The sequence below is a fragment of the Pimephales promelas genome, chromosome 12, assembly GCF_988280905.1.
Source record: "Pimephales promelas chromosome 12, fPimPro1.hap1.1, whole genome shotgun sequence".
In the NCBI taxonomy this organism is placed as follows: domain Eukaryota; kingdom Metazoa; phylum Chordata; class Actinopteri; order Cypriniformes; family Leuciscidae; genus Pimephales; species Pimephales promelas.
The window spans coordinates 21448739-21461320 of record NC_142780.1 but is presented as its reverse complement, the minus strand read 5'-3'; the positions used below and the strand labels follow the sequence as shown (position 1 = coordinate 21461320).

At 37.8% G+C, this 12582-nt stretch overlaps 1 protein-coding gene across 5 annotated transcripts in view; it reads left to right on the top strand.

Annotated features, from left to right (window-relative positions):
- The window catches only part of arhgef1 (Rho guanine nucleotide exchange factor 1), a 48787-nt gene that overhangs the window by 7203 nt on the left and 29002 nt on the right, over positions 1 to 12582 (top strand). For 4 of the 5 annotated variants that reach the window (XM_039680237.2, XM_039680238.2, XM_039680235.2 and 1 more), the window contains exons 2-5: positions 7855 to 7919; positions 10616 to 10696; positions 10973 to 11086; positions 11737 to 11835. In XM_039680237.2, coding sequence (XP_039536171.2) covers positions 7893 to 7919; positions 10616 to 10696; positions 10973 to 11086; positions 11737 to 11835 — 321 coding nt within the window. In that variant the 5' untranslated portion in view covers positions 7855 to 7892. The remainder of the gene's footprint in view (positions 1 to 7854; positions 7920 to 10615; positions 10697 to 10972; positions 11087 to 11736; positions 11836 to 12582) is intronic. The other variant, XM_089117687.1, reaches the window with a different exon arrangement.

Below are 12582 nucleotides of genomic sequence, written 5' to 3'. Positions count from 1 at the left end.
AAACGAGACTTCAAGAGATTTCCACGACGCATGCGCGAGAACTGCGATCTCCTTCAACTACTTTAGTTCAGTTCTCGCGTATGCGTCGTGGAAATCTTTTGAAGTCTCCGTTCAAACGTCCGTTCAAGTTTGTATATCTGTACAAAGAGAATCGCCATGCTGACAACTTTTTATTTATTTTTTATAAAAGTTGCTGCATAACGTCTGGATTTGAAATAAAAATATGGAGTATGCTATGTGTTTGTGGTACAGCCGCGGATCAGTTAAGCACTGCAAACGCAGCATTTGTGAAAGCACTATAGAACGTGCTGCTCCTGAACTTTATACACACTGCAACATGCGCCGCAGACGGACTATGTGTGAAACGGGCGTAAGATACCGCGTCAAGTTAAGTTGTCAATTAAAAAAAAAAACAAAAAAACATGTTGACATTTTGAACAACATTTTGAATGTCCTCGTCCATCTGCTTGTTGGGAGTTTCCTGTACTTGGCTTCAAGTGCGTTCACACTGACTGTGAATTTAAAGCGATCTGAACTGAAGTCGTTCATTCATGGAGGGGCAGACGATGATCAGGTGGATTAAGCGATTGTAGGAACAACATGATGGTGGCACTTAAAGCTTGAATTGCTGAGTTTTTATAGTGGTCACAGGACATTTGAACTAGATTTACTATCATTTTAAAATTGTCACTAGATTTTTGGTATTTTAGTTAAGTTTTAATTTTGAAATTCTATTATTAATTTATTTTTTTTCCACAAGGCACCACAATTTGTTCCATCTCTTTGTGGCGATACATGCTGCATTTCATCAGAAACTGCACAAAACAATAATAGGCTATAGCATCAGAGTCAGTGATCAAAGTTCTATTTGTTGAAAATTGCAACTACACCCCATACTGCAGTACTTACTGGCAGTGATTACGCAGTAAATGTGCCATTACTGCTACGTTCAGCAGTTACTATCAGCACTCTCTGCTACTCCAGAACATTCATGATTTCACAATATGGACTAGATAGATACTCTGGACAGCAACTATACAGTGGATTTGCCAAGTTTTGCAATGTTAATGGCATTTAATCCTTGAGATATGTTCAATGTTCATTAGCTTGAGGTTGTTTGGATCAACTAAACAGTTTGCATTGTCTTTACATTGTTTCTCTGAAATCATGTGTAGTCCACCATATGTTTGCTGTGAAAAGTTGCTGTTTGTTATAGTGGTGTAGTCGATTTTCTGATGTACCTGCCCCGAAATGTCACATTCTGTACAAGCCAGCAGGGGTTGGTTGCTTTACATGTTGTTCATGGTCTAGCATTGAAAATACAAAAACAATTTCCATTTTGTTTTCATTCATATTGTTGTGCACATTGATATTTTCTGTTTATTGTTTTATAGATATTTTTTGTAAACTCCCCTTTTTTTCCTATGTGATAGTTTTTGTTAATAACCTTAATTGGAACTAGGTACGATTCAAAAGCCGATATGAATAGTTAAAATCGGTGGAATTATTCATTACCATAGCTGTGTTGTATGTTTGATGCAAGGGCATATGCCAGAAAATGATGTGGTGTTCCAGGATCCTCCCTCAGATGTTTGCCGGTGAGACGGGATGCAGGCGGGAATCGCTGAAGAGAAACGAGTTGCAGTCAGGTTGAGTCAGATCGCCCAGGGTGGAGTGATGAACTGACAGAATGATGGATGCGGTGACAGGACTGTGGAGGGGAAAGCGAGCGAGGCTGGCGGAGGGCAGGAAAATGATTTGATGTGGTGATGCCAGTGTTCAGATCTGGGAGTTGAGCTACGGGGTGATCACCTGTCTCCATTGAGACTACTTGTTTGGACAGAGTTCTTTCATTTTCCTTTTGTTACTGGCACATTTTCAAGAGGTACAGATATAGTCATCTCTTAGACTTGACTCAAAATGGAGGTTAAAGTTCGATGATCTACCAGCTAAAAGGACTTTATACTTGTTTCTGTGGTTGGCTCAGTAAAGAGGGTGGGTTGATTCCTGGCTGCAGATCACAGTGCTGGAACTTCCTGACATTCCCTGTCCCTCCAGCACTCAGCCTGTTGGACACAAACGGTACATGATGTAAAGTTCCTGAATAACTGTTCTCCAATCAGAGATGTTCAATGTGAGAACTTACATGGACACGTGTATGAAACACAGATGCATACTCAGACGTTAACTCACTCTTACACACAAATTTGCTGAATCCCGGTTGGCGTGCCTGTGGTGGAGCAGGTCTGTTGGGCAGCCGGACAGGCCAGGTTTGTGTGCAGTCAAAGGGCTCTGTGTTTGAAGCGGACTGATTACTCCCTGGACTCGCTGCCCACATTTGGAAACAGTTAGAGGGAGACTGCAAGCTGACACGGCTTCTACCAATCAATGCGGCGGTGCGGCACTGGTTCACTCGCCCAGCATTTGATTTTGTATATCCATTGGACAATAGTGTTCCGCTTAGCCCCCAAACCCTATCCTTACAAGCTTGTAATTCTCGTTCTGATTGTGACCTCTTAAAAGTATTATATGATGATAACTTTGGCAGATGTTTGCAAAAGGGTCAAGAGTGTCTCAAGAGTGTATCGATTTTCAAGAATTTTAAATAATAATTGTTTTTTTAGTATTTGAAAATATCCTTGAAAATGGTATATTTTTTTTTTAAACCACATCTTAATTAGTAGATAATATAAAGAAAAAATAGGTATTTTAGAAAATGTATTGAATTCAATTTTGAAAGTTATGTTTTTGGGGTGGTGATGATGCAGTGGATAAGACGCATGCCTTAGGTGTGAGAAACCCAGGTTCGAATCTGTCCCTGAGGAAGACACTTAACCCCTAGTTGCTCCAGAGGAGTGCGACCTCTGACATATATAGCAATTTTAAGTCGCTTTGGATAAAAGCGTCAGCAAAATTAGTAAATATGTAAATGTTTTTATGCCTTGTAATAATAGCTAAAATTATCTAATATTTTAAGAGAACAATTGACCTTTACACGCATGTCCCAAATGGAAACCTAAAAGCCCTTGCGATGTTCCTCCGAGTCCACGCTTCCGTGATGTAATCGCGTAGAAGTTTGCAGAGCTTGCGGGCTTCTCAAAAGTGGGCATTGAGGGGGCATTTTGGCTAGGGATGAGACATATTTGACATTTGCCATTGTTTGTCAGTTTTTCATTTTGAATACTGTTAAAAAGTACAAAATGGAGGACCAATGAGAACAGAAAGCTGGAAAGCGTTAGATCTTAAGGAGGGAAGCAATCGGAAAATTCACAAGCTTGCCAACCTCACACAACAGACTGAAAATGTGTTTTGCCTTCCATAACAAGGGAAACATTTTTGCCAGGGATCAGTGTTTCTGATTCTTTTCAGGTGCTTTTAATACTATGGATTCCTCAAATATTACAGCTGGCTTAATGCAGCGGTAATAGATAATACTTGAAATGTGTCCTTTATTTGTCCAGGCTTCTGTATGAAACATCCAGGAATTGGCATTTTAAGAAATGTAGTGAAATGGGTCTTAATTACCTTTAAGTGTGTTCAGATTCAGAACGCATGCCTCCGGGATATTCCAGGCAACGTTTACGTCTATTAGCAATGATGGGAAGTTGAGGCTATAGAAATAAAGCTGGAAGAGATAAAAGGGCTCAGCAGGGTGAATAACAAGCTTTTTCCCCTCCTTTTTTCAGAATCAATGGTGTTTCAAGCATTTCTATTTCTATACTTGAGGATAGAGAGTTGAATGAAGTAGAAGAAAGGTTGTTTATGTGTGTAAAGATTGTTGAAAAAATTGTATCATGGTTTCCATAGAAATATTAATCAGCACCACCATCAACTTTAATAATATGCTAAGAAATGTTTATTAAGCACCAAATCATCATATTAGATTGTTTTCTGAAATATATAATAATAATAATAAAACCTTTATATAACCAGGTGAGCACATTGAGAACACTTGGCGACCTGGCCAAAAAAGCGTCGAGGTACAAAAACATAAGTTACACATATAATTACAAGACAAGTTAGTACTCAGGAAGGAAGGATCTGAAGGATCTCGCGACAATGTAGCCTGGTAATACCAAACTCTGCTACTTTGCTTTGCTTCGTAGATGGAGTCTGGCATGGCATAATTGAAAAGTGTTTCTCGTGGGAGTGAACTGGAGTGAACGTGGCTGCCTCCTTAACCTGATCCTCCATGAGTGCAACCAAGGGGGATACAATCACAGCTATCGCCTTGCCGGCCTTTGGCCTGCCCAGTTTCTCACTGACGATCAGTAGTCGGTAATAGTTGATATATTAAACTTTTCCCAAAGCCTGTCAGGAGCAGGGCCACAACATCACCTCAATTCAAATGTTTAACAAAGAGCTTCAGTTTGCAAATGCCAGGAATATTCTCCAGAACAGAGCGAATTGCATCCCCTGTCTCCATATCCACGGTCGTTTTCGATTTTCCTAACCTACAATCTTAAACTCAGTGCTTAGCGTTTACGTCACAGCTCTCAGCCTCTGTTCATTGATTGGGAGAAAAACTGAAAGACATGGCGATGTCTCAGACTCAGTACAGAAGCAAACTGAAACAGAGCGGAAGTACGAAGTCTGATGTAGTCAGGCTAGCGACAATTAAGAGTGATGTGAAAAAAAAAACAGCTTTGCCATCACATAGGGTGACCAACTGTCCTGTTTTCCCAGGACATGTCTTGTTTTCATATAACAATATAACAATTTTCTATCCATACAGAGAAGGCATAACCTACTTTAAATGTATTGAAATTAATAAGGTATCTTTGAGTAAACTTCGAGTATCATTTGAGTTGGCCCATGTGTTTGCTGGGCCGAGTGTCCTGGTTTTTGGTAATCAAAATATGGTCACCCTACCATCACAGGAACAAATGAAATTTACATAGCTAGATAAAAGAAAAATGGGAACGCTGTAGGCAAGAAAGAAAGAAGTTAAGGGTGGAGAGCGTGTGATGTTACTAGAGGTTAACACCTCATAGTCACATCCTTACAGTCGTTTGCTCTAAACATTGTAACACTGGTTATTCTCTCTCTCTCTCTCTCTCTGCTTCTCATGCTCACATGGTCAGTGAGGCCACATGCCTGTACGCCACCCTTCCTCTGGTCTTATTGGAACGACTGAGAGAAGCTCAGAGATCTCTAATCTCCTGCAGTATTGAAATACCACACAGTCCAGAGAGAATCAGAGAGAAAGAGTGCAGTCATTACATACTTTTGAGGAGATAGTGAGCGATAGACCTCATTAACCCCATCTGTAACACCCCAGTGGATCCACGCTCTCTTTCTCAGTTAAATTGGGAAGATACACACGGTCTCTGACCAGTGACCACCATGCAGATCTCTCTTTCTTGAAGAAAGTCTGTGTTTAACGCTCGCTGATTGATCTTGACAGCTGTTGAGATGATTTATTAAAATATGTGGGTGTATTTAAATGTCTTTTAGGTTGTCATTTATCAAAATCACATTTTAGCATGTAATCTGAGTCATACTCAAAGTTCATGAATTTTAGAGTCCTGTTTCAGTAAAGCTTGTGAATGTGATGTCTGGAACAGTTATGACTTTTATCGTTTTTCTACCCACTTATTTTTTTAGCTTTCGATTCCTCTTTCCTCTCTTATCCTCGCATCACTGTCCTCACCTGACTTGTTTTTGGTTACAGATGTTTTTTTCTACTCAGTTTCCACATGTATGCATGAATGGCTTCATCTATTTGTTGCTTTTCTTGCTCTTTTTATTATTATTTTTCTTTATTCTGCTGATGTTGTGATGTTTTCTCTTTGCGACAGAGATGAAGGCAGTGTCACGAAAAGAGAGAGAAAGCATCTTCACTAGCCATACTTTATACGCTTTCCATGAATTGGATGCAAAATAGAGCCTGAAACCATTTTTTTAAAATGTATTGTCCTTTATTTTCTAAATTAAAAATGTCTAAATAGTTTTTAGTTAGTTTAGTTTTTTTATTTTAGTCTAAAAAGTTTCCTTAATTTTTTGCAATAATTTTTTTTGCAATAAACTCTTTGTGTCTAAATGAACAGAATTTTTAAATTAGCATAGATTTATTTATTTTTTTTGCTACAATAATTTGAATGTTAGTTGAATAGATCAAAATGTTTTTTGTTTTTGTATTATTTTAATGTATTTTGTATTATTTTAATATATTTTGTATTATTTTAATTGTTTGTTAGGTTGATAGTAGATAGTTTAGAAGGTCAAGACACCTGATGAGGGACAGACCAAAATGGTTCAGTCATTTGATGTATTTCGCAATAGTTACTTTTAATGCTAGATTAATTTTAAATGGGATAATAGTTCATTTAACATTTTTAATAGTTCTTACTATAAATGAAAACATACTTGTGCCTATAATGCTTTAAAGGGATAGTTCACTTTGAAATTAATTTTTGATATGTTTTAGCTTACCTCAAGGGCATCCAAGATGTAGGTGTCTTTGTTTCCACAGTATTTTCAACATCAGTCATATAATGGAGGTCTATGGGGTGTTCCTCAAAGAGCATGCACAGAGAAGTCCAAATTAAACATGATTTAATGAATCGTAATTGTAAGTACAACATTGATGGCCTAAGACACGAAACGAGCGGATTGTGTGAGAAAACTAACAGTATTTATATCGTTTTTACCTCTTGTGTTTTTCTCACACAAACCGCTAGTTTGTGTCTTAGGCCATCAATGTGTGCTTACATTTACGAGTCATTAAATCATGTTTAATTTGGACTTCTCTGTGCATGCTCTTTGAGGTCGGCTCCATAGACCTCCATTATATGACTGATAGACAACAACGGTTTGACCGAAAAATATCAAAATTGAAAATACTGTGTGGAAACAAGGACACCTACATCTTGGATGCCCTCGAGGTAAGCTAAAACATATCAAAAATTAATTTTAAAGTGAACTATCCCTTTAAAACAATAATGGGACACCAAAGTATACCCTATTTGTGAAAAGTGCCATAAATCTTTTCACTTTTCTCCTTTATGTGTCATACACTTGTCTTTTCCTTTTGTTTTATGCTCTCTGTTACTCTGAACATGACTTTTGCAGACAGGTTGACAAAAAATGTCTCTGATCGTTTCCTGAGGAAATTACACCCACTTCCTCCCTCTCTCTCTCTCTCCTGTCTCTTCATGCTTGCCTGCACTGTAGACGCAGCGCTTTGGAAAGCTTTGAAGATCTCAGAGACTTGGCTGATTAAAGCAGCTGATAAAACACAAACACAAACACCGCTCCATTAGCAGTTATTTTAGGCTTTTGCTATCATACTGCTTCAGTGCAGAGGACAAGGCCATTGTCCCAACAGCTGCATACGGTAGTCTGGTATGCAAAGACATCCCCCTGTTATCTGCTTTTTTTGTTTGAAAGTTAGAGCACTTTCCCTGTGAAACTCCGGTATTGATGCTCATTGAGATTAGATCATAAGAAGCCTTTGTTTTATATTGGAGAATGAGTAGACAAACACATTGGCAGCACACTGAGCAGCGAAAAATTGTATCTTTTATCTATTATTCTGAAGGTGGATGATAAGGAAAGCAAAACAACAAACTGAACTATAGATCTTTTGACCACTGAGAAATGAAGTCACTGTTTTTCATTCAAAACCCTGCTCATTGATGGACCATATCAAGCTCTAGTTCTCTTCCACATCGGTCTGTCTGTTATTGATTTATTGGCTGATCCTAATGCTGTTGTTCTCCATTCTGTATACTTGTATCAGATGGCCCAATCTGCTTTGCACGTGGTAGTATGTTTGTATGTTCTCCACTTTGTGTTGTATTGTTGACACAGGATGCCATTCTAGCCTTTCATGATGTCTTGTCTTTGCAGGACCTCAGATTACCAGTGTTGGTGCAAACTACGACAGAATGGATTATGAAGACGCCCAAAATGGGGTTTGTTTCCATTTGTTCTTGATGTTTTTATAAGTGGCCTGCATCTGATTTGATAACGGAGATAGCATAATCAGTTTCCACCATTATTACCAAAACAATGGACTATGCATCTCATGACTGAATACTCAGATTATTGAATCCATTTGTACATGAAAAAGAATATTATTGAAGGGGTAGCGAAAGATTTGGGTTATAGATCTAATTCGCATCAAGTTATATACAATGAATACACTCAAATACAAAGACGTATACTGTCTGACATTACAGCTGCCGAGACGCAAATGTTTCTGGATGCTTAATAAAATCAGGAATGTGCTGTAGTAGGTGGGGCGGCACAGCTGACTCTTCTCCGAGTGTCTTGTGCAATGAGTTATACTCCTCCATATTCTCACCAGCCTTAAGGGGGTTTGACCTTTCTGAGGGGGTTTAGCATAGTCCGGGAAGTACAATGGTAAAGTCCTAAACAGTCTAGCTATCTCTCTCTGTAGTGAATCCTACTAGTGTTCACAAAAGTACAAACTTCGTTATCAAGTCGTTTTTGTAAGCGCTCGGTGAAGATTGATGTGTATTTACAACACGTTTTTGAAGCGCTGATCATTGTAGCCAATCACAGACATATCCGATAAGCGTGTGAGCACAGTGGGCAATCAGAGGTGTTTACAATTCTGCATTTACAAGTGTTTACAACAGTGCTCAAAGTGTTTGTTTTTTTCTTTTCAATTTCAGTATCAACTTTGTACTAGTGTTGTCACGATACCAAAATTATTGTTTCGATACCGATACCAAGTTTTTCGATATTTTTCGATACTTTTCCTTAAAAGGAAAGTATCTTACAAGGCGTTTCACATGCATCTCCTTTGCGTAGTTCTGTGCTCTTTAAATGGCATAATAACCTAATAGAAATAAATCACAGAAAAATATGCATGCACATGCTCTGATTATAATCATATAGCCTATAGATCATTTTAGGTGATGTTTTGTATGCTTTATTTTAGCAGCTTGGGAATTATTTATGCTATCTTTGAAAGTTGAGGGGAAAGTTTTACATCTAATACAAAAATAAATAAAACATCTCCAACTAGTGCTTTTTTCACTGCTATCAGTTGCATGGATACAGTATTTTTTTACAGCTGGCACAGTCGCGCACCATCTTCACGTGGATGCGTGCTTCAATCCACTAAAACTATTGTGTACTAGCCGCCGGATGGTGTTGCTAAGAACTTCCAAAGTATAACTATCAGACCGGTCCTCGCGGTCCCCGAAACACTACCACTACTGACCGGCGGCCACAATATCACTTGTGCTCGCACATGCAGCCGTCTCGCTTTAGTGTTTGTCTCATGGCAGATGCCGCTTCTTTGCTAGGAGTGAGGAGAAAAAACACAGACGTCCATAGGGAGGGACTGAAAGCATGCGTTGCACACACCAACATGAAATGCGTCTCTTACAAATCTGGAACGTGGTCATTCATAAAAGTATCGATACTAATAAATTTAGGCATCATGAGGTTTTTCATTTCCGAGTATCCCGATACTTTTGAAGTATCGGTGCAACCCTACTTTGTACCGAAGTCGGTACTTTTTGACAATGCAAAATCTTACTTCAGGTTACAAACACCAGTAGGGGGCAACAAGTGGTGGCTTTATGAGTATGTCACTGAATCATTCATACAACGTATTTGTTCAAAAACACTGATTAATTTAGCAACGTAAAAAATACTACTCGGTGTTGCTCTCTCTCTATGCTCTCTATGTACATTCTGTCATCATTATTGTTCCAAAACAGTATGACTTTCTTCTGATACAGGTCATGCAGGTTTGAAACAGCAGTATGTTCATTTTTTTGGTGGAAACTATCCCTTTAAATGTTTAGTAAATGGCAATGCATGCACATTTTATCTGCGATTTGTACACTAAGAAAACATTTGCTCTGTTTGTACTTGCAGGATCACAATTGCTTTTTTGTTTCTACTGAAGTAAACACTGTTAGCCTGTTGAATTGTTGGAGTTTGACTTGTACAGGGATTTTCAGCCTCGTTCCACTGAGTTATTATTGCACAACAACGACAGAGGAAATTTGTTCTTAGCAACTCACACAGTATAGCACTGTTAGATTTACTGCCATTGGCCAGATGCATTGGTCCGGTTTATGGAATATTCCTATGATTTAAGTTTAGTTTCTTATCAACAGGTGGAAATATGATTAGAGTTTAGTCTCTTGTTACTTATGTGAAGGAATGAGCTTCATTTAGGTGGTAGAGTATGAATATTAATTCACCCTTCTCCATGTTTAAATCTTCTCCTTGGCTCCCTGAGCTCTGGTTCACAGCATGAATCTTTTAATTTAGCCTGAAGTCAGAATAGTTAAGGCAGCTACTTAATGTTTTCAATTCTTCCCCTTTAATTAGAAATCATGGCATATTGGCAGTAAAATGTTACACGCAGTACATTATAGTGCGGAGGGAACTGTTCTTTATTTGTATTGTTTAGATTGCCACAATGCATTCTTTTACTTCCTTACCAACGCTTCATCTTCTTTATTAAAAGTGTTCTATATTTAAAATGCATCCTTTTATTTTTGAGTCCTGTAATGAAACTCATCTAGCAATATTAAAAATAAAACTGTAAAACGGTAAAGTTTTTTTGTGCTGATTTTTCAGATTATTTCTGTTAAATCTCATCTTTCTCTCTCCACAGCGCGGGCCGCCAGGTGCTTCGAATCCAGCCATGAGTATAATTGGAGCAGAGGATGAAGACTTTGAGAATGATGAGCAACCTGTGAGTGACACATTAGTTCGGAACTAGTAATTCTTTAAGTATATAAAAACTGAAATTGGCATCACCGCAATGAAATACATTTTAAAATATCATTGCAGTTCAGTTTGCACCGGCAGTTCAGAAACCAGTTATTTTAAATTGTAATGATAATTCACAGTATTACTAATTTTACTGTATTTTGGAAGAAATAAAGGCAGCCTTTATGAGCATAAGAGACTTCTTTCAAAAACATTTAAAATCTTACCAAACTGTTTGTTTTGCGTGTTTTCTTCTCAGATGGTGGATGATCAGTGCAGTCACTTTAACAGTATTGAACTGTTGAAGTCCAGGCCCACACACCTGCTGGTCTTCATTCATCATGTCATGTTACAGTTTGACTGTGCTCCTGTGGTAAGAAATTACAGAATGTGTGCCGGTTTATTTTTGTCAGTTCGCATGCATGTGCTTACTTTAGTATGTGAGGCTGTGTGTTTCTTACACTATCTCTTGTTCAGCTATGAATGATGTGTGTGTTTAGGGGGTGAGGGTGCCATGTATTAGTATTTTGATAAAGCCCTTTTCATGTGATTTAAAGCATGAGTATTTCTTCCTTTGTTTGGCATGCAGCCAATGTGATCTACCCCAGGTACCGTCTCCCAAATCCAAATCCTTCATCTTTACATTTAACCTCAAAACTGTAAATTATGTAAATCAGTAGGAGTAAGGTGGACATCTTACCCTATATTGTTTTCCTTTAGTGGACCTATAATGTGTTATTGAGTTAGACCAGTTATGTTTGGTTTCAAATCCAGCAGGTACTATGTTGTGTTCATTAATTTTAGATTGGCCCATTTATCCCTGTCATTCTTCCTGATACTCTTTTCTTACTGCTCTAAAAAACTCAACTGCCTCTCCATCCAGTCAATAAAGTCCGCATATAGGTTAACGTAGCACACATCCCTATCCCTCTTTTTTTTGTGTGGGATACATCTGTCAGTTTTTCCACTCTTGTTTTCTTTAATCTCCCGCCTTCATTCTCTCTCTCTTTTCCCCTGTTCTAGCTGAGTTACCTTCATGCTGACCTCTTCAAGAACTTCAGTGCCAAAGACACAAAGAAACACTTTGGGGAATTCTACAACACTTTCCTTGAAAAAGGAGCGGTATGTGAACAGAGTTCTAGACGTTCAGCTGTCAGGTTTATTTATCTCTTTACAAGTTTTCTTCTTTGTTCTGTCACAATTTTCAGTCTACCCTCGTTTTATTTTGTCTGTTTTTGTTAGACCCCCTAAAGGAAACCTGGGGAATATTTTTGAAGGGGTGTTTTATTTACCACACAGACGATCAGCTGTTTGTCAATCTTATCTTTGAGCTTGTTGTCTTTCAAAGTGGAGAAATATTTTTTTTGTTCATTGTTTTCTGAAATAGGCAGATTAGCATAAACGTATACATGGAACATAAAGAATACAAGTGGAGCAAAAACAAGAGATTTGGAAAGAAATTTCTGATTAAATTAGAAAAATGCAGAATGGTAGTTGGCACATAATCATTACATGTCCGTCACATTTTATTTATCTTTTTTTTATTTGTTTTATTTTGCAACTACATTACCTTTTCATTATTATAAGGTCAGAAAACAGCATGAATATTAGTTATAAAATTATTCACAAAAAACTTTTTTAAATGATTTTAGGCTATTCAATTTGTATCATCATACGGCTTGTATTGCATTAAAATGACTGTAATCTTTGTTTAACTAGGCAGTAAGCATTTAGATTGATACGGTTATAATTATTTTTTCAAGTGTATTTTAGTCATATTTTGAATACCTGTGATATAGTCATTAGAGATAGACAGTATGTTACCCAGTTCCCACTTATGATACTGTATCTGGATCATGTTATTTCCTT